We start from the raw sequence: 13,925 nt of genomic DNA on the forward strand, positions 1-13,925 counted from the left end.
ACTTTCTGGGCATGCATGCTGGGGGTGGGGGCGAGGACACGACGTGTTGAATTTCCCTTTTCAGCTGCTCCAAGGCCTTCCTCCTTCTCCAACACTGAGCCTGCAACCGTGTCAACATTTGCTCGGAAGTGATCCCCAATCAAAGCGGGCCAGATTTCCTGCTAAGTAAGCGGAGCCTGGGACTCTTGCCGCCGGTGTTGTTGTGTCCCGCACACCCCTCCCGTCCATGTGGGGAAGGCCAGCCAGTTCACTTCCCGGGAACTGCAGGGGGCTGCCAATCAAGAGAGCCAGGGGGCGTTCCCCAGAGCGGAGGCTCCTCCTCCTGCTCTCCCTCCCAGTAGCTGGTTTGAGCTCCACTTCGCAACTTGCTCTCCCTCCACCTTACAGAGCCTGCCATGGACGGGAGGATGGCAGCCAGCAGCAGGCAGCTAGGAGCCACCAGCCCATAAACGCCGGGCCGCTTGGCTTCCCGATGCGCAGATGGCTTCTCTTTGCGCGGAGTCCCCGGCAGACTAAGGAAGGCGCTTCCTCCTCCCAGCCTGTCATCCAGGCTCCGCCAGTTTATTCAATTGCACATTTTAATTTTTTAAAAAAATCAACTTATTTTTGGCTTAGATTAGGGGTGCGTGCGTGGAGGGGGTTTCTCTAAGGAGGGGTTTGCGGGCGCCGTGGCCGAGATGAACAACCTCGCCTTCGAAGAGGCGTCTTTGGACGGCTTGGACCCTTCGCTGACTCTCCATGAATCCAGCGAGATTGACACGGCTCTGCTGAGCGACATTGACGGTGGGTACAGGGTAGGGGGGGCTGTTTCTCACGGTGCCAACCGGGGAGAAGGGAAGCAGCTTTTGCCCAGTTGGTACCTGCAAAAAAAATGGGGTCTTGCATCATGGTGGAAGCCCTTTCTTGCTTGAGTTAAGGTCGGGATCTGTGATTTGGGACGAGGGTCCTAATTTCTGTGCAAAGGGAGTGCAATGGTTTATTATTATTATTATTATTATTTCCAAAAGTGCCCTTTTGCCAAGATAGATAAATATCCAGCCAGCCTGTGATTTCAGCAAGAGTCAACTTCCAAATTAGAGCCCGATGTGTGTAATATTTCTCAAATCCTTTTTCCTAACCAGTTTGGATGAAGCGAGCGCGTCCTGAGCGCGCGCGCCTGAGAAGTGAGAGTTTGGGGAGCGTGTGTGTAGGCACGAGCCTGCTCCTCTCCCACCGAGGGATCTGTTTCTCCTCGGGTGACGGGATCCCTTGAACGGATCCCGCCCCCCCCCCACTCTTGCCTTGGCGAGCCATGTGCTTTTGTACCCTGCTTACCACCAGCATCTGGAAACAAAACAAAACGCCGCCTTTTGACCATGGCAACATCACGCCGGGTGCATTTGTGGGAGGACGGAGGATCGCTGGCTTTGCAGAAGGGAGTCACAAGGAGCCTGTGAGATTGCAAATATAATATTCAGAAATCCACCGCCTCCCCGTGTCCCTGGCGGGTAGCCAGCTGCTAAGGCTAAACGCCCCGCCCACTCCCCCCCCGTCTGTGTGTGTGAGAGAGAGGGGAGGGGGAGGCTGACGTCACGCCTCGGGTTACTGTCGGTCATTCCCTCTTTCCGAAGAAAGTTCAGCGCGCCTTTCGCCAGGCGCCGAGGTTTGCGCGCTAGGGCGACGCTCCGCGGCTCCTGCGCTTTCGCAGCGCCTTGATGTGCAAGGTTTGGGTTGTGCAACTAGGCTTGGCTTGCGCCCAAGGGTGCCAACTTGAATAAGATATTGGGGAGGCCCAGGTATGCCTCGCCCCCTATAATGGATCACAAGACGCGGTGGGCACAATGGCAATGCACATCAACTTGCGGGGTGCCCCGGTCCCCTCTAATATTTTATTGGGGGCCCGAAGGGACCTTAGCCCTAGGAGCTGTCTCCTATGATTCCATTCCACCGTCTTTCTCGCCCACCCCTTCTCTGCCTCGACTGCGCCTTTGCAAAACCGTCCCGTGCCAGCGTTGCTGGGTTTTTGTGCAAAGCACACCTCTTGTGTGTGCAGCTGTATATGCATCTCTTAGTAATGCTATGGTGCTTTTAATGTCGCGTTACAATGTGCAAAGAGGACAGGTCCCGACCAAGAGGCATATACAGTTTTTTGGTTTTTTGGTTTAGGTCCAGTTTTATTGATAACTTACCAAAAGAGACACAAAAGTTTGTACCCAATACAAAGCATCTTTTTATAATACACCTGAGGGAAAGGAATACTTTAGAAAGCTAATCTAAAAAAGAACAGAAGCAAAGAGAGAAAAAGAGTAAGAAAAGACAATGGGAAAAGATAAAAAGGCTTCAGATTCTCTGTCAGTCAGCTAAAGATACGGTAGTATTCACTCATTGACCTCCAACTATTATATTTTCTATAAGCCAATATTTTTTCAATCTTCAGATCCAGATATTACAGTACAAGTATATTTTCTCTTTCAAGCAGAAAAGTCCATAAGAAGTTTCTAATCCTTAATAAATGTCAATAATGATTTTTCTCTAATTAAGTGCATTAACTTAACACGGTTAACATGGAATATATTTAAAGCACTACGACACCACTATTGAAGGGTTCTGCAGGCTGTTAGGAGGCCCGTTTCCCTCTGGCAGAACTACGATTCCCAGAGTTCCCTGTGAAGAGGGATTGACTGTTGAACCAATTGAGAATGAAGTACATGGCCTTTTCAGTGGTGGCTCCTCACATGTGGAACTCCCTCCCTCCTGAGGTTTGGAGGAGGAGAGACCTGATGAGATAAATGATTGCTAATGAGTTCCTGTGTAATCTTACGGATCTGTGGTTTTTTTTATCTTATTGGACTCAGTTGCAATCCGCCTTGTAACTTGTGCAAAGGGCGGTAAAAAAAATTAATCGCCTAAATACATAAAACAAAATATACTGTGAAAGTGGCAACACTGTGCATGGTTGTTGTAATAGTTCCTAAGGATCAGGGAACAATACCCAAGGCTGCAACTCATTGCATAAGAGGCAAGACTGCTCCAGTGCTCTAAGAGCTTAAGGGGCGCATTAGTTCTTGCTTTGGAGTTAGGATATAATTGAAGTCAGGGAAAGGGCCCATTCCATTTTGCCACCTGAGGCAAATTATGGAAGTCCCCCCCCCCGTTGCCCCCTACTGCTGCCCCCCACCACTTCTGGGGCTGCCAGAACACCCCCTCACCTCTTGCAGAACTCGGCAAGAGCCAGGGTGTTCCACAATTTGGGTGGCAGTGCCACATGCCAGAAGCAGTCTTGCACATCTGCCGTCTGAGGCCGGTGCTTCAACCTGCCTCATGGGTGGGCCAGCTCTGATATTACTGCCTTGGAAAAAGACATGCTTACCGTTTCCTAATGCAGGGGTAGGCAACCTAAGGCCCAGGGGCCGGGTGCGGCCCAATCGCCTTCTAAATCTGGCCCGCAGACGGTCCGGGAACCAGCGTGTTTTTACACGAGTAGAATGTGTGCTTTTATTTAAAAAGCATCTCTGAGTTATTTGTGGGGCACAGGAATTTGTTCATTCCCTCCCCCCCCAAAAAAAATATAGTCCGGCCCACCACATGGTCTGAAGAACGGTGGACTGGCCCATGGCTGAAAAAGGTTGCTGACCCCTGTTCTAATGCATGAAAAGCTGTGCCTGTGTAACAGGGATGTGGAATCTCAGGTCCAGGGGCCAAATGGGGCCCTTCAGGCCTCTAACTGGCTGTTGGGAGTCTCCCAGCCCACCCGATCCGCAGGCCACACCACCACAGGTCCCAAGACAGTGTTTCTGCAACTTGGGTCCTCCAGTCACTGTTGGACTATAAGTCCCATCATCCCTATCTAGCAGGACCAGTGGTTATGGATGATGGAAGTTGTAGTCCAGTGTTTCCCAAACTTGGGTCCCCAGCTGTTTTCTGACTGGAGTTTGCATCACCTCTCACACTAGTCTTGCTGGCCAGGGATGATGGGAGTTGTAGTCCAAAAACAGCTGGAGTCCTATGGGAAGGTATGACAGGCCAGCTGTTCCCATGCATGGGGGGGATGATGACGCAGATGATGTGCCCCCCAGCTGTTGTTGAACTCCTATCAGCCTCTGCCAGCGTGGCCGGTGGCTGAGGACAATGGGAGTTGTAGTGCTCTGAGACTGGCCTGTCCCAGATTCTCTGGGCAGTTTGTGCAAATATTTTGCAAAGGAACAGGAATGGCAATAAATAAATGGACTCCACTGCTCATACAGAAAGTGCCTGGATAGCAGGCTCAGCAGGTGCTGGGCTTCCCCTCTGTGGTGAGGTACAACTGTTTCCAAATGGACATCTAAATGGATAGCTCAGTTGCTTAGAACATGGTATTGATTATACCAAGGTCACAGGTTTGATCCCCATATGGGGCAGCTGCATATTCCTGCATTGCAGGGGGTTGGACTCGATGATCCTCAGGTTCCCTTCCAACTTTACAGTTCTATGATTCCATGATCTATGCTCATAAATTACCACGTGCAAAATTTATGCCACTTCCTGTTGTTTTTTTGCCATCTTTTTTTTTTTTGCGATGTCTAGTGGTCATCCTGCTTCCAGAACTTCCCAGGTGAGAACAAGGGTAGAATAATATAATGCCCCTATTGATCAGTGCCGGATTTACGTATAAGCTAAAAAAGCTGTAGCTTAGGGCCCCACTCTCTTGGGGCCCCAAAAAATTTTTTTAAAGGGAAAAAAAACTGGATGTACATTTCCAAAATATAAGATTAAAACAAATAAAATAAAACCTACATACAGCAACTGTGTTTTGTGTTGTGTGGGCTCCTATGATGTAAGTCATGGGCCCTGCCCGCTAGCCTGCGCTCTAAAATATCACTGGTTTGCTCATTTCTTTATATGGGGTGCCTACATTCTGCATGGACTGGTTGCAGGGCAACATGTGCAAATGACTTTTGATACCTATTAGGTCCATAAATTACCATATAACATATATTCAACACACCAAAACAGCGACCATTTGTTGTTGACAAAGGACAGCTGGACATATAAAGGGCCCCATTACCTTCAGTAGCTTAGGGCCTCATCAAACCGAAATCCAGCCCTGCTATTGATACAGCAAAGGGTCACTGCCTAAGGGTCACTCTCAGCCCTTAGGCATTCCTGGTGGTCCTTCACTGTTGCCCTTATGCTGCTGCTGCTGCTGCTATTATTATTATTATTATTATTATTATTATTATTATTATTATTATACTGCCCTTCAGCCAAAGATCTCAGGGCATAAAAATACAAAATAAAAACACAAAATACGCAATAAGTGAGAGTAAAGAGTAAAACGAGAGAAAATACTCCAAGGAAAATAAAACTATTCCGACCAGAAATACATCTACGCACCCCCATATTAATCAAAAGAAGAGATGGTCCCACGACAGAAAATTCACACTTGCCATACAGGTAAATTCCTGACGAATGCAGATATATTTCATTCTGGAAATCAGTGCGCTGTACTGGCATTCAACTTTCACTAGGTAGATCTGGATTCAAACCCTTGCTCAGTCCGTATGCCACACCTGCTTATACCAGTTCCCTTTCTTTTAAAAATGTCAGAATGCTGGAATAGGATATCTCTTGTCACCGTGGATCTGATCGCACTAGTTTTAAAACGGAGGCACTCAAAGGGGTTCCGCTAAGGTGGTGTTATGGTTAGAGTATGTCAGGCTAGGACTTGGGAGACGAAGGTTCAAATCCCCCACTCAGCTATGAAACTCACCTGGGTGACCTTGGGAAACTCACTCCCTCTCGCCTTAGCCTAACTCTCAGGGTTGTTGTGGAGACTGAATGGAGAGGGGGAGAACTTTGTACGTCCCCTTGAGGTCTTTGGAGGAAAAGGTGGGATATAAATGCAATAAGTAAGGAAATAAACATTCGCTGCCTGAATATGGTTACTGAGTAGGTTAGGATACCAAAGACTCCTTGGGTCTGTGCATCTGCATCCACATGAGAGCATGGCTATAATGCAGGGGTGGAGAACCCATGGGACGTTGGACTACAACTCCCATCATCCCTAGCGACATGGCCAGGGATGATGGGAGTTGTAGTCCAACAACATCTGGAGAGCCAAAGGTCCCCCGCCTTTCCCTGATTTGGGAAATGGTAGCGGGTACAGGGGTTGATAATGGTTATATGGTTAGAATGTCAGGCTAGGACCAGGGAGACCCAGGTTCAAATTGAGCCATGAATTTGTGGCTTGGTCGGACGGACCTTGCAGGGTTGTTTTGAAGATTAAAGGGGAGGAGAGGCATGCATGCCACCTCAAGCTGCTTGGAGGAAGAGCTGAGTAAAAGTGTAACACATAAATAAAAATACACGCAGATTGTTCAAGAGTCAAAATAACCCCACCCCAAAGCAGCGTCTCTCCTCAAAGCAAAATAAGGATGTTTGGAGCCTGTGCAGCCAGGTAGTGTAGCACCAACCACTCTGACTGGTGGGCAGTAAAAGCCCTACGGATTGGCCAGATCTGGGGAAAATACTGGGAACCTCAGCCTGCTCTTTTATCCTTAGCCCCATCTGCACATAAATTTAAAGCAGTATCAAAACACTATAAGAAGAAGAAGACGAGTTTGGGTTTGATATCTTGCTTTATCACTACCCAAAGGAGTCTCAAAGCGGCTAACATTCTCCTTTCCCTTCCTCCCCCACAACAAGCACTCTGTGAGGTGAGTGGGGCTGAGAGACTTCAAAGAAGTGTGACTAGCCCAAGGTCACCCAGCAGCTGCATGTGGAGGAGCGGAGACGCGAACCCAGTTCCCCAGATTACAAGACTACCGCTCTTAACCACTACACCACACTGGCTCTATAAGCTGCCATGACTTCTCCCAAAGAATTCTGGGAGCTGTAGTTTGCTAAGGCTGCTGAAAATTGATAGGAGACCCGAATTCCTCTCACAGAGCTACAATTCACCGAGTTCCTTGGGAAGAGTCCTTGACTGTTTCACATCACAGAACTACAATTCCTAGAGTGGTTCATCTGCCTGCCCTTTTGAAATATAATAAATCTGTCTGTAATGCTCCCTCAGTAATTTGGCAGGGCTCTTTTGCAACCTGCACCTAAGAGCAACACTGGGTGTTACAGGACGCAGTTGGAATTAGGCGCCTGAGAGGGCGTGTCCAATTTGATGCAGTGTGTGTTTGTGTTGGATGGATTTGGTGCTAATCAAGTAGGCTTGGAGCTTGGTTGGTAGAATTGTGGTTTCAGTCCCGACAAAGTAGAACTGTAGTACTTTAGACTCCATTTTAGAACAATATCCTAAATATACACACATACACACTGACAGAACAAGCACGGCTTGTTATGGGTGCCCCATAATATTCCACAATTATAATAAATCAACCTTCTCATGTTTAATAGCTATACTTTGGAACTCCCTGCCTATTGACAGCAGGCAGGCACCATCGCTGAACTCCTTTTAGCTCCCACTTCAAATGGTTTTGCTTAGGCAATCCTTTTCAGACCTATAAAGTTGCATGTGTTCTCTTGCCTTCTAGCTAGTGCTGATTTTAATCTTTTAAATACTTTAATACCTGTTGTTAACTGTTTCTTAACAGATGATTTCAACGACTGAATATTGTTGAGAAGCGCTTAGAGGGGTTTTTCCTTGCAGTATATACATTTTATTACATAAATATATCTTATCTGCAAGCAGAAATTTAGCCCATCAGGGATGCAGCTCAGCCTTATTGCTGTACTAGCTTACTACACACAGGGAGGTTTTTCAATTATTATTATTATTATTTTAGTGAGAGGGAACATTTAAAAAGGAATCCGTCCACCTGCAATCCGAAGTTGAACTGTTCATCTGTCCAGAGTCCAACCTCCCGGCAAGAGTAGCGATATGCCGTTGGGCTCCAGCTGCCATCAACCCCAGGCTATATTGGCCAATACTCAGGAATTATGGGAGTTGTAGTCAAACATACATCTGGTACCAATCCCTGACAGCAGAGGAGGTTGTCCCTGTTGGCAAGTTTGTATTGCTAATCAGCTGTTGGGAAAAGCCAAACACACCTTTGTGTTCTCAGGAGGTTACCTGGAGTCATCGCTTTTCTGGGGGCGGACTTTGACACGGGACAAAGGGCAGGTCCCATTTTTGGAAGTAGGGCAGAGAGTGTCTGGGGAGACTGCCTCTGGCAGGACGGTGTGTTTGGGTGCTGCTGCTGCTGTCTGTACCTAAGTTCATGTTTGCCTTCTTATTTTCCCCATCTCCTTTAGACAGATAATTCCTCTTGTTCCTTTCCACACACACCCCAGTGTCTTCCTTTTATGCATCTCCTTTGTCCATCCTAAACAACACAAGAGGTCCATTGCAACAAATAAATAAATAAATTGTGGATTCCCAGCCTTTCAGTCTGTTCAAACTCTCTTCTTCCCACGTGTTAGTAAAATACAGGTCCTTCTGTCTCTGAACCTTGCTTTCCTCAGTTTTCTTTGGTCAATTTTAACTCGTCTATGAATGAACCTTCTCCCTAAATTTCCTGTGCCAGCAGAGAGAGTTGGACAAGATGATTTTGGAGGACTATTCCAGCTCTTTGATTCTGGCAGTACTCTCCCTATAATGAAAATGTAGATCTTCCGTCCTTCCTCCCAAAGGACCCCAGGGTGGCAAACACATGTGTAATAAAAATACAGTTAAAAACAAAACATTTTAAAGTGGTTAAAAACATGTGTAAACAAGGAAACACAATAAACCATGTAACCTCAAGGACTGCCCCTCCCCATTTGAAGTGCCCTGGACCCTGTGATCATCCTCTGAGGCCCTTCTTTGTATGCCTCCCCCCACCCAGGTAGCAACTTGAGAACAGGGCCTTTTCTGCGATGGCTCCCCACTTGTGGAATGCTCTAGCCAGGGAGACTCACTTGATGCCTTCATTATACATCTTTAGACACCAGGCGAAAACATTCCTCTTCAACCAGGCCTTGGGCTGATTAACATTCAATGTCCTTTTAAATGTGCTTTTTAATGTATTTTTTGTTTTTATTTTTATGCTGTGGACTGCCCCAAGATCTTCAGATATACAAATTTAATAAACAACAACAACCAACCTTGTGTCTATATAGGCAAAGAAAGAATACAGTGATGGCATCTGCCTGGTGTCAATTGGCAGGGAGTTCCAAAGTATCGACGCTGCAACGCCAAAGGCAGAAGAGACATTTATTGGCTCCTTTAAGAGATTGAAATGATCTAATTGGCCTGTGTTGGATAAGCTAATCCTTTGGGGCGGGTGAGCAGAGAGATGATGTGCTGGTGCTAGTGGGATTGATCAATGTTTGCAACATCCTTGAAGAGGTGGAATTATATTCCCCGGATTATATTAGAACCTGGGGCTGTTCGGAAATTGAACGGTCACAGAGGAAAGCAAGGAAAGTATTCCTTCATACAACACGTGATCAAGGGAAATAATGACTGCATGATTTCGGCTATGAAAATTGTTGTCAAGAGTTAAGTCATGGATGCTTTAGTTGAGATTCCTGCATTGCAGAGGGTTGGACTAGATGACCCCTGATGGCAGAGGCTACATTTGTTTGGCAACCTATTGCCCAAATTTAGGTCCGTAACAGTAAAAATGGTTTCTTCTTTTAATGCAGTACTTGGTGCAGCTATGGCTCAGTTTGCCTGAGGTTTGCTGGGATTGCCAGCTTTTTTAAAGCACCCCAGCTCCTGTGCAGCTTAATCTGCATAGGCTGGCTCAAAGTCGTGGGAGAAGGAAAGCTTCCTGCACTGGTTTTCTTCGTAAGACACTGTGGACACAGGAATAAGCCAGAGTGGGTGTCCATGTAGCCATTTCACAACCTTATGCAAGGCAGATGGAAGGGCTTTGTACAAAGTTTTGTTGTTGTACACCGAGCTGTTAAAAGCACAAGAGCAAGCCAGGAATTGGATTAAAGGCCCCTTCTGCACCATACATTTGAAGCGCTATTATGCCCCTTTAAACAGTCATGGCTTCCCCCAAAGAATCATGGGAAATGTAGTTTGTTAAAGATGCTGGGAGTTGTTAGGAGGCCCCTTATTCCTTTACCAGAACTACAATTCCCAGAGTTCCATCTGAAGGTAGCACAATGGGTCAGTGTGACTTGCTGTTAAGCAGAAGGTTGGTAGTTCGAGCCCATCCAGGGGCAGAGCTGTGGGCAGGATTCTTGCATTGCCGGGGCTGGACTAAATGACCCTCGGGGTCCCTTCCAACTTTATAATTTTATGACTCAGGGAATCAAGGCCAGTTCAATATATTTTGACACCCAAGGCAGACCCCAAAATGGTGTTTTGCCAGAAAAGAAGGGATGAGTTAAGATCTACATCAGGAACAAGGGAGACGGGCGGAATAAAGATCTATATTGGGATCTGTTGCTGCTGAGGATCCATCTGCCTCCCCTTGCCTCATGGATGGGCTGTCCCTTCTGGGAACTGTAGCTCTGTGAGGGGAATAGGAGCTTCCTAACAATGCTCCGCGGGACACGGGTGGCGCTATGGTCTAAACCACAGAGCCCAGGGCTTGCCGATCAGAAGGTCGGCGGTTCGAATCCCCCGCGACGGGGTGAGCTCCCGTTGCTCGGTCCCAGCTCCTGCCCACCTAGCAGTTCGAAAGCACGTCAAAGTGCAAGTAGATAAATAGGTACTGCTCTGGCAGGAAGGTAAACGGCGATTCCGTGCGCTGCTCTGGTTCACCAGAAGCGGCATAGTCATGCTGGCCACATGACCTGGAAGCTGTACGCCGGCTCCCTCGGCCAGTAAAGCGAGATGAGCGCCGCAACCCCAGAGTCAGCCACAACTGGACCTAATGGTCAGGGGTCCCTTTACCTTTAAACGCTCGGCACCCTTAACAAACTACAGCTCCCAGGATCCTCTGGGGGAAGTCAGGACTGTTCAAATGCTTGAAATATATGACGTGGATGTGGCCTGAGTCTGCGCGCATAGCTCAGTCGGTTGAGCGTGAGACTTTTTAATCTCAGGGTCCAGGGTTCGAGTTCCACGTTGGGGAAAAGATTCCTGCATTGCAGAGGGTTGGACTATGGTAGATGACCCTGGGATGGGGGGGTGTCCCTTCCAACTCTTACGATTCCTCTTGAAAAGGTGGCTCCAGTGTGTGCAGCTGACCTAGAGTAACCCACCCTCGGCCGGCAGGGAAAGCGTTAATCTGCCATGCCCGGCAGTAACCCCGGGTGCCATTCACCTTGGAGTCTGCAGCAAGGCTGAAAGACCCAGCGCCAGGGTGGTTGGCAGCCGGGGCGGCCCTGATTGGCCAAGCAGGATCACCTCATGCTAAATCCGTGATTCACAATTCCACCCTCTCATTCCAGCCAGGGAGGGGGGGAGGAGGGAGGAGGAGGAGGAGGGGCGGGGGAAGAGGCTGGCCAGAAAAGAGGAGGGAGGAGGGAAGAGAGAGAGAGCTGGGTTTAAAAAAATAGAAAAAGAGCTAGCAGTTCCCAGAGTTGTACTTTTTGCACAGCGAGGCTGCCAGACCAGGGCACTGTCTGCACGTTCCCCCCCTCACCCAAGGTGTGGAAGAAGGGTCAGGGGAGGGCTGCCTTTGGACCAGCCAGGAAGGATGGATTGCACTTTAGAAGGTACAACTTGCCTTTCCAGGTGCTGCCTGCTTCGCCTCCTCTTCTGCCCAGGTGGTGCAGAAGAAGGATGCTTGTGGAAGAGACGCTAGGATCCTTTCCACTCTCCCTCCGCCCTAGAGAACAACTCTGAATTTCAGGTGGAGGGGGCATAGCTGTCAACTTTTCCCTTTTCTTGCGAGGAATCCTATTCGGAATAAGGGAATTTCCCTTAAATAAAGGGAAAAGTTGCCAGCTATGGGAGGGGGCAGGGTGGGTGGGTGGTATAGCAAGGGCAGGCAAAGGAGTTTCATCTGAATTAGGAACTTTCCAGATTTGGTTACAGGTTGGTCTGCTGCAGTCGAAACAAAAAAAATTAATAAATTCCTTCCCGTGGCACCTTAGAGATCAACTAAGTTTGTTATTGGTATGAGCTTTCGTGTGCATGCACACTGAGGATACGGATGCCAATGGAGGTGAAGGTTTTTGAAACCTTTTCACCCTCCAAAGTTGTCATGGTTTTTGGAAACTTACCTCCCCATTTAACCCCGGAGAGTGAATGAAAACACAGTTTTTAAAAAAAGTTTTTATGAAACAATTGTTTCCATGCAATTTCCTGCAATTGTTTGCAGGCTGGGCTATAATATTTTTCTTAAAAAAAACAAAAAAAAACTGCAGGCTTTTTGCTAAATTTTAATCTGCTTTAGTGTTTTAACTTTTCGTATGTTTTAAAGTTGTGATTTCCCCTTGGTTTTCTTGTTTCTATCATTTTGTAAACTGCTTTTCAGCAGTTCATCAATTTTATGAAATAAATAAGAAATAAAATTTGCTTCTGCTTTTCAGAAGGGTGGAGAGTGGTACCAACCCTCTATTCTGAAGATGGGATGGGGCTCTGAGTGCTGTTACTCTGATAGTACCCGTGTGGGCTGGCATTCCGATAAGTATCAGAAGTTTGCCTGAAGGGGTTTAATTTACATAGGGCTTTGTGGAGCATGTGCCTTAGTTTAGTGCTAGGTAGATTTGGACAACTGAGCTTTGCAAAATGGACTATTCTGTTGCACATAATTCTTCAGCCCTAGGATGGATGCCCAGATCTGCAGAATGCTTAATTCCCATCCTGCATCTTTGCAGAACCTTCCTGGATTTTTATTTTGGAGCAGCACTGAGCTGACTTTGGTTCCATCCACACCTGTGTTGACCTGTGTTTCAATCATGTACCAGTCAATTCCCCTGGGTCTGAGAGCTTTCCTTGTTCTGTGGTTTTTCCTTCCCTAAACCCAATTTTACCTGCTTAATTGAAGCTTGGTTAAGCAACACCTCGCTGTGGATTTTCCGATTTAGCAAGGTAAGATCAGGTTTTTTTGCAAAGCACAGCTGCTGAGCAATGAGAAAAGATCCTGGTCCCAAGGGAATTACTCGATACGCAATGCATTCAACATATCGGTGAATCAAAAAAAGTATGGACGAGCCCTTTTGGGTGGTTCTGCCGGAAATTGCAGGTTGAGGTTTGCTGAAGTTCCTGAAATTAAATTTCCAGAGCAGTGTATTGAAGACACATTAACACGAGCACAGTTTCCTGAGAGCTGTCTTGTGTTGTGAGTTACTTTCGTCAAGGTGTTGTGTGTGGCATAAAAAGCTGCATTAGACTAGGCTATTTGTCATCTCTGATGGGTTGCTCAATAAAGATGTCGACCCAGTATGCAGCAGCAGCTGTGAAAAAAAGGCAAATTCCATGCTTGGCATCATTAGGAAAGGAGTTTAAAACAAAGCCACCAAAATTGTGCAAATCTATGACGTGACAGCATTTGGAATATTGTGTGCAGTTCTGATTGCCTCACCTCAAATGGGATATATTGTGGAGCTGGAAAAGGTTTAGAAAAGCACAGGCAAGGGAGTGGAGCAACTCTGCTATGAAGGGAAAAAATGCAGCATTTTGAGCTTTTTAGTTTAGCTAAAAGATGCCTAAGAAGTAATGTGATAGTTTGTGAAATTATACATGGCATAGGTTTTTTCTTTCCACACAGTGCATAGTTAACCTGTGGAACTGCTTGCCACAGGAGGCAGTAGAGGCCACACAGCTTGGATGGCTTGCAAAGAGGATTAGACAAAATTCGTGGGGGGGAATAAGGCTTTTGATGGCTCCAACCATAATGGTTATGCTCTGCAACAATGCTTCTGAAGACCAGTTGCTGGAAACCTCAGTGGGGCGGGGAAGAGGACTCTTGTGGCTGAATCCTGCATGCAGGTTTCCCTTGGGGGCATGTAGTCAGCCACAGTGAGGTCAGGATGCTGGAACTAGTTGGACCATTGGCCTGATCCAGTAGCCATCTGTTCTGCCCCAATGGATACCTTACTGCAATGCTAAAAGGCTCCCCACC

General features: G+C 47.2%; 1 protein-coding gene across 2 annotated transcripts in view; it reads left to right on the forward strand.

Moving 5' to 3' along the window:
* The first annotated feature begins 322 nt into the window (after positions 1-322).
* The window catches only part of SREBF1 (sterol regulatory element binding transcription factor 1), a 48,161-nt gene continuing 34,558 nt past the window's right edge, over positions 323-13,925 (forward strand). The window contains exon 1 of one of the 2 annotated variants that reach the window (XM_053366189.1): positions 323-783. In XM_053366189.1, coding sequence (XP_053222164.1) covers positions 678-783 — 106 coding nt within the window. In that variant the 5' untranslated portion in view covers positions 323-677. Of the gene's footprint in view, positions 784-11,442; positions 11,572-13,925 lie in introns of those variants that run through there. The other variant, XM_053366190.1, reaches the window with a different exon arrangement.

Source organism: Podarcis raffonei, chromosome 14, assembly GCF_027172205.1.
Source record: "Podarcis raffonei isolate rPodRaf1 chromosome 14, rPodRaf1.pri, whole genome shotgun sequence".
Classification (NCBI taxonomy): Eukaryota; Metazoa; Chordata; class Lepidosauria; order Squamata; family Lacertidae; genus Podarcis; species Podarcis raffonei.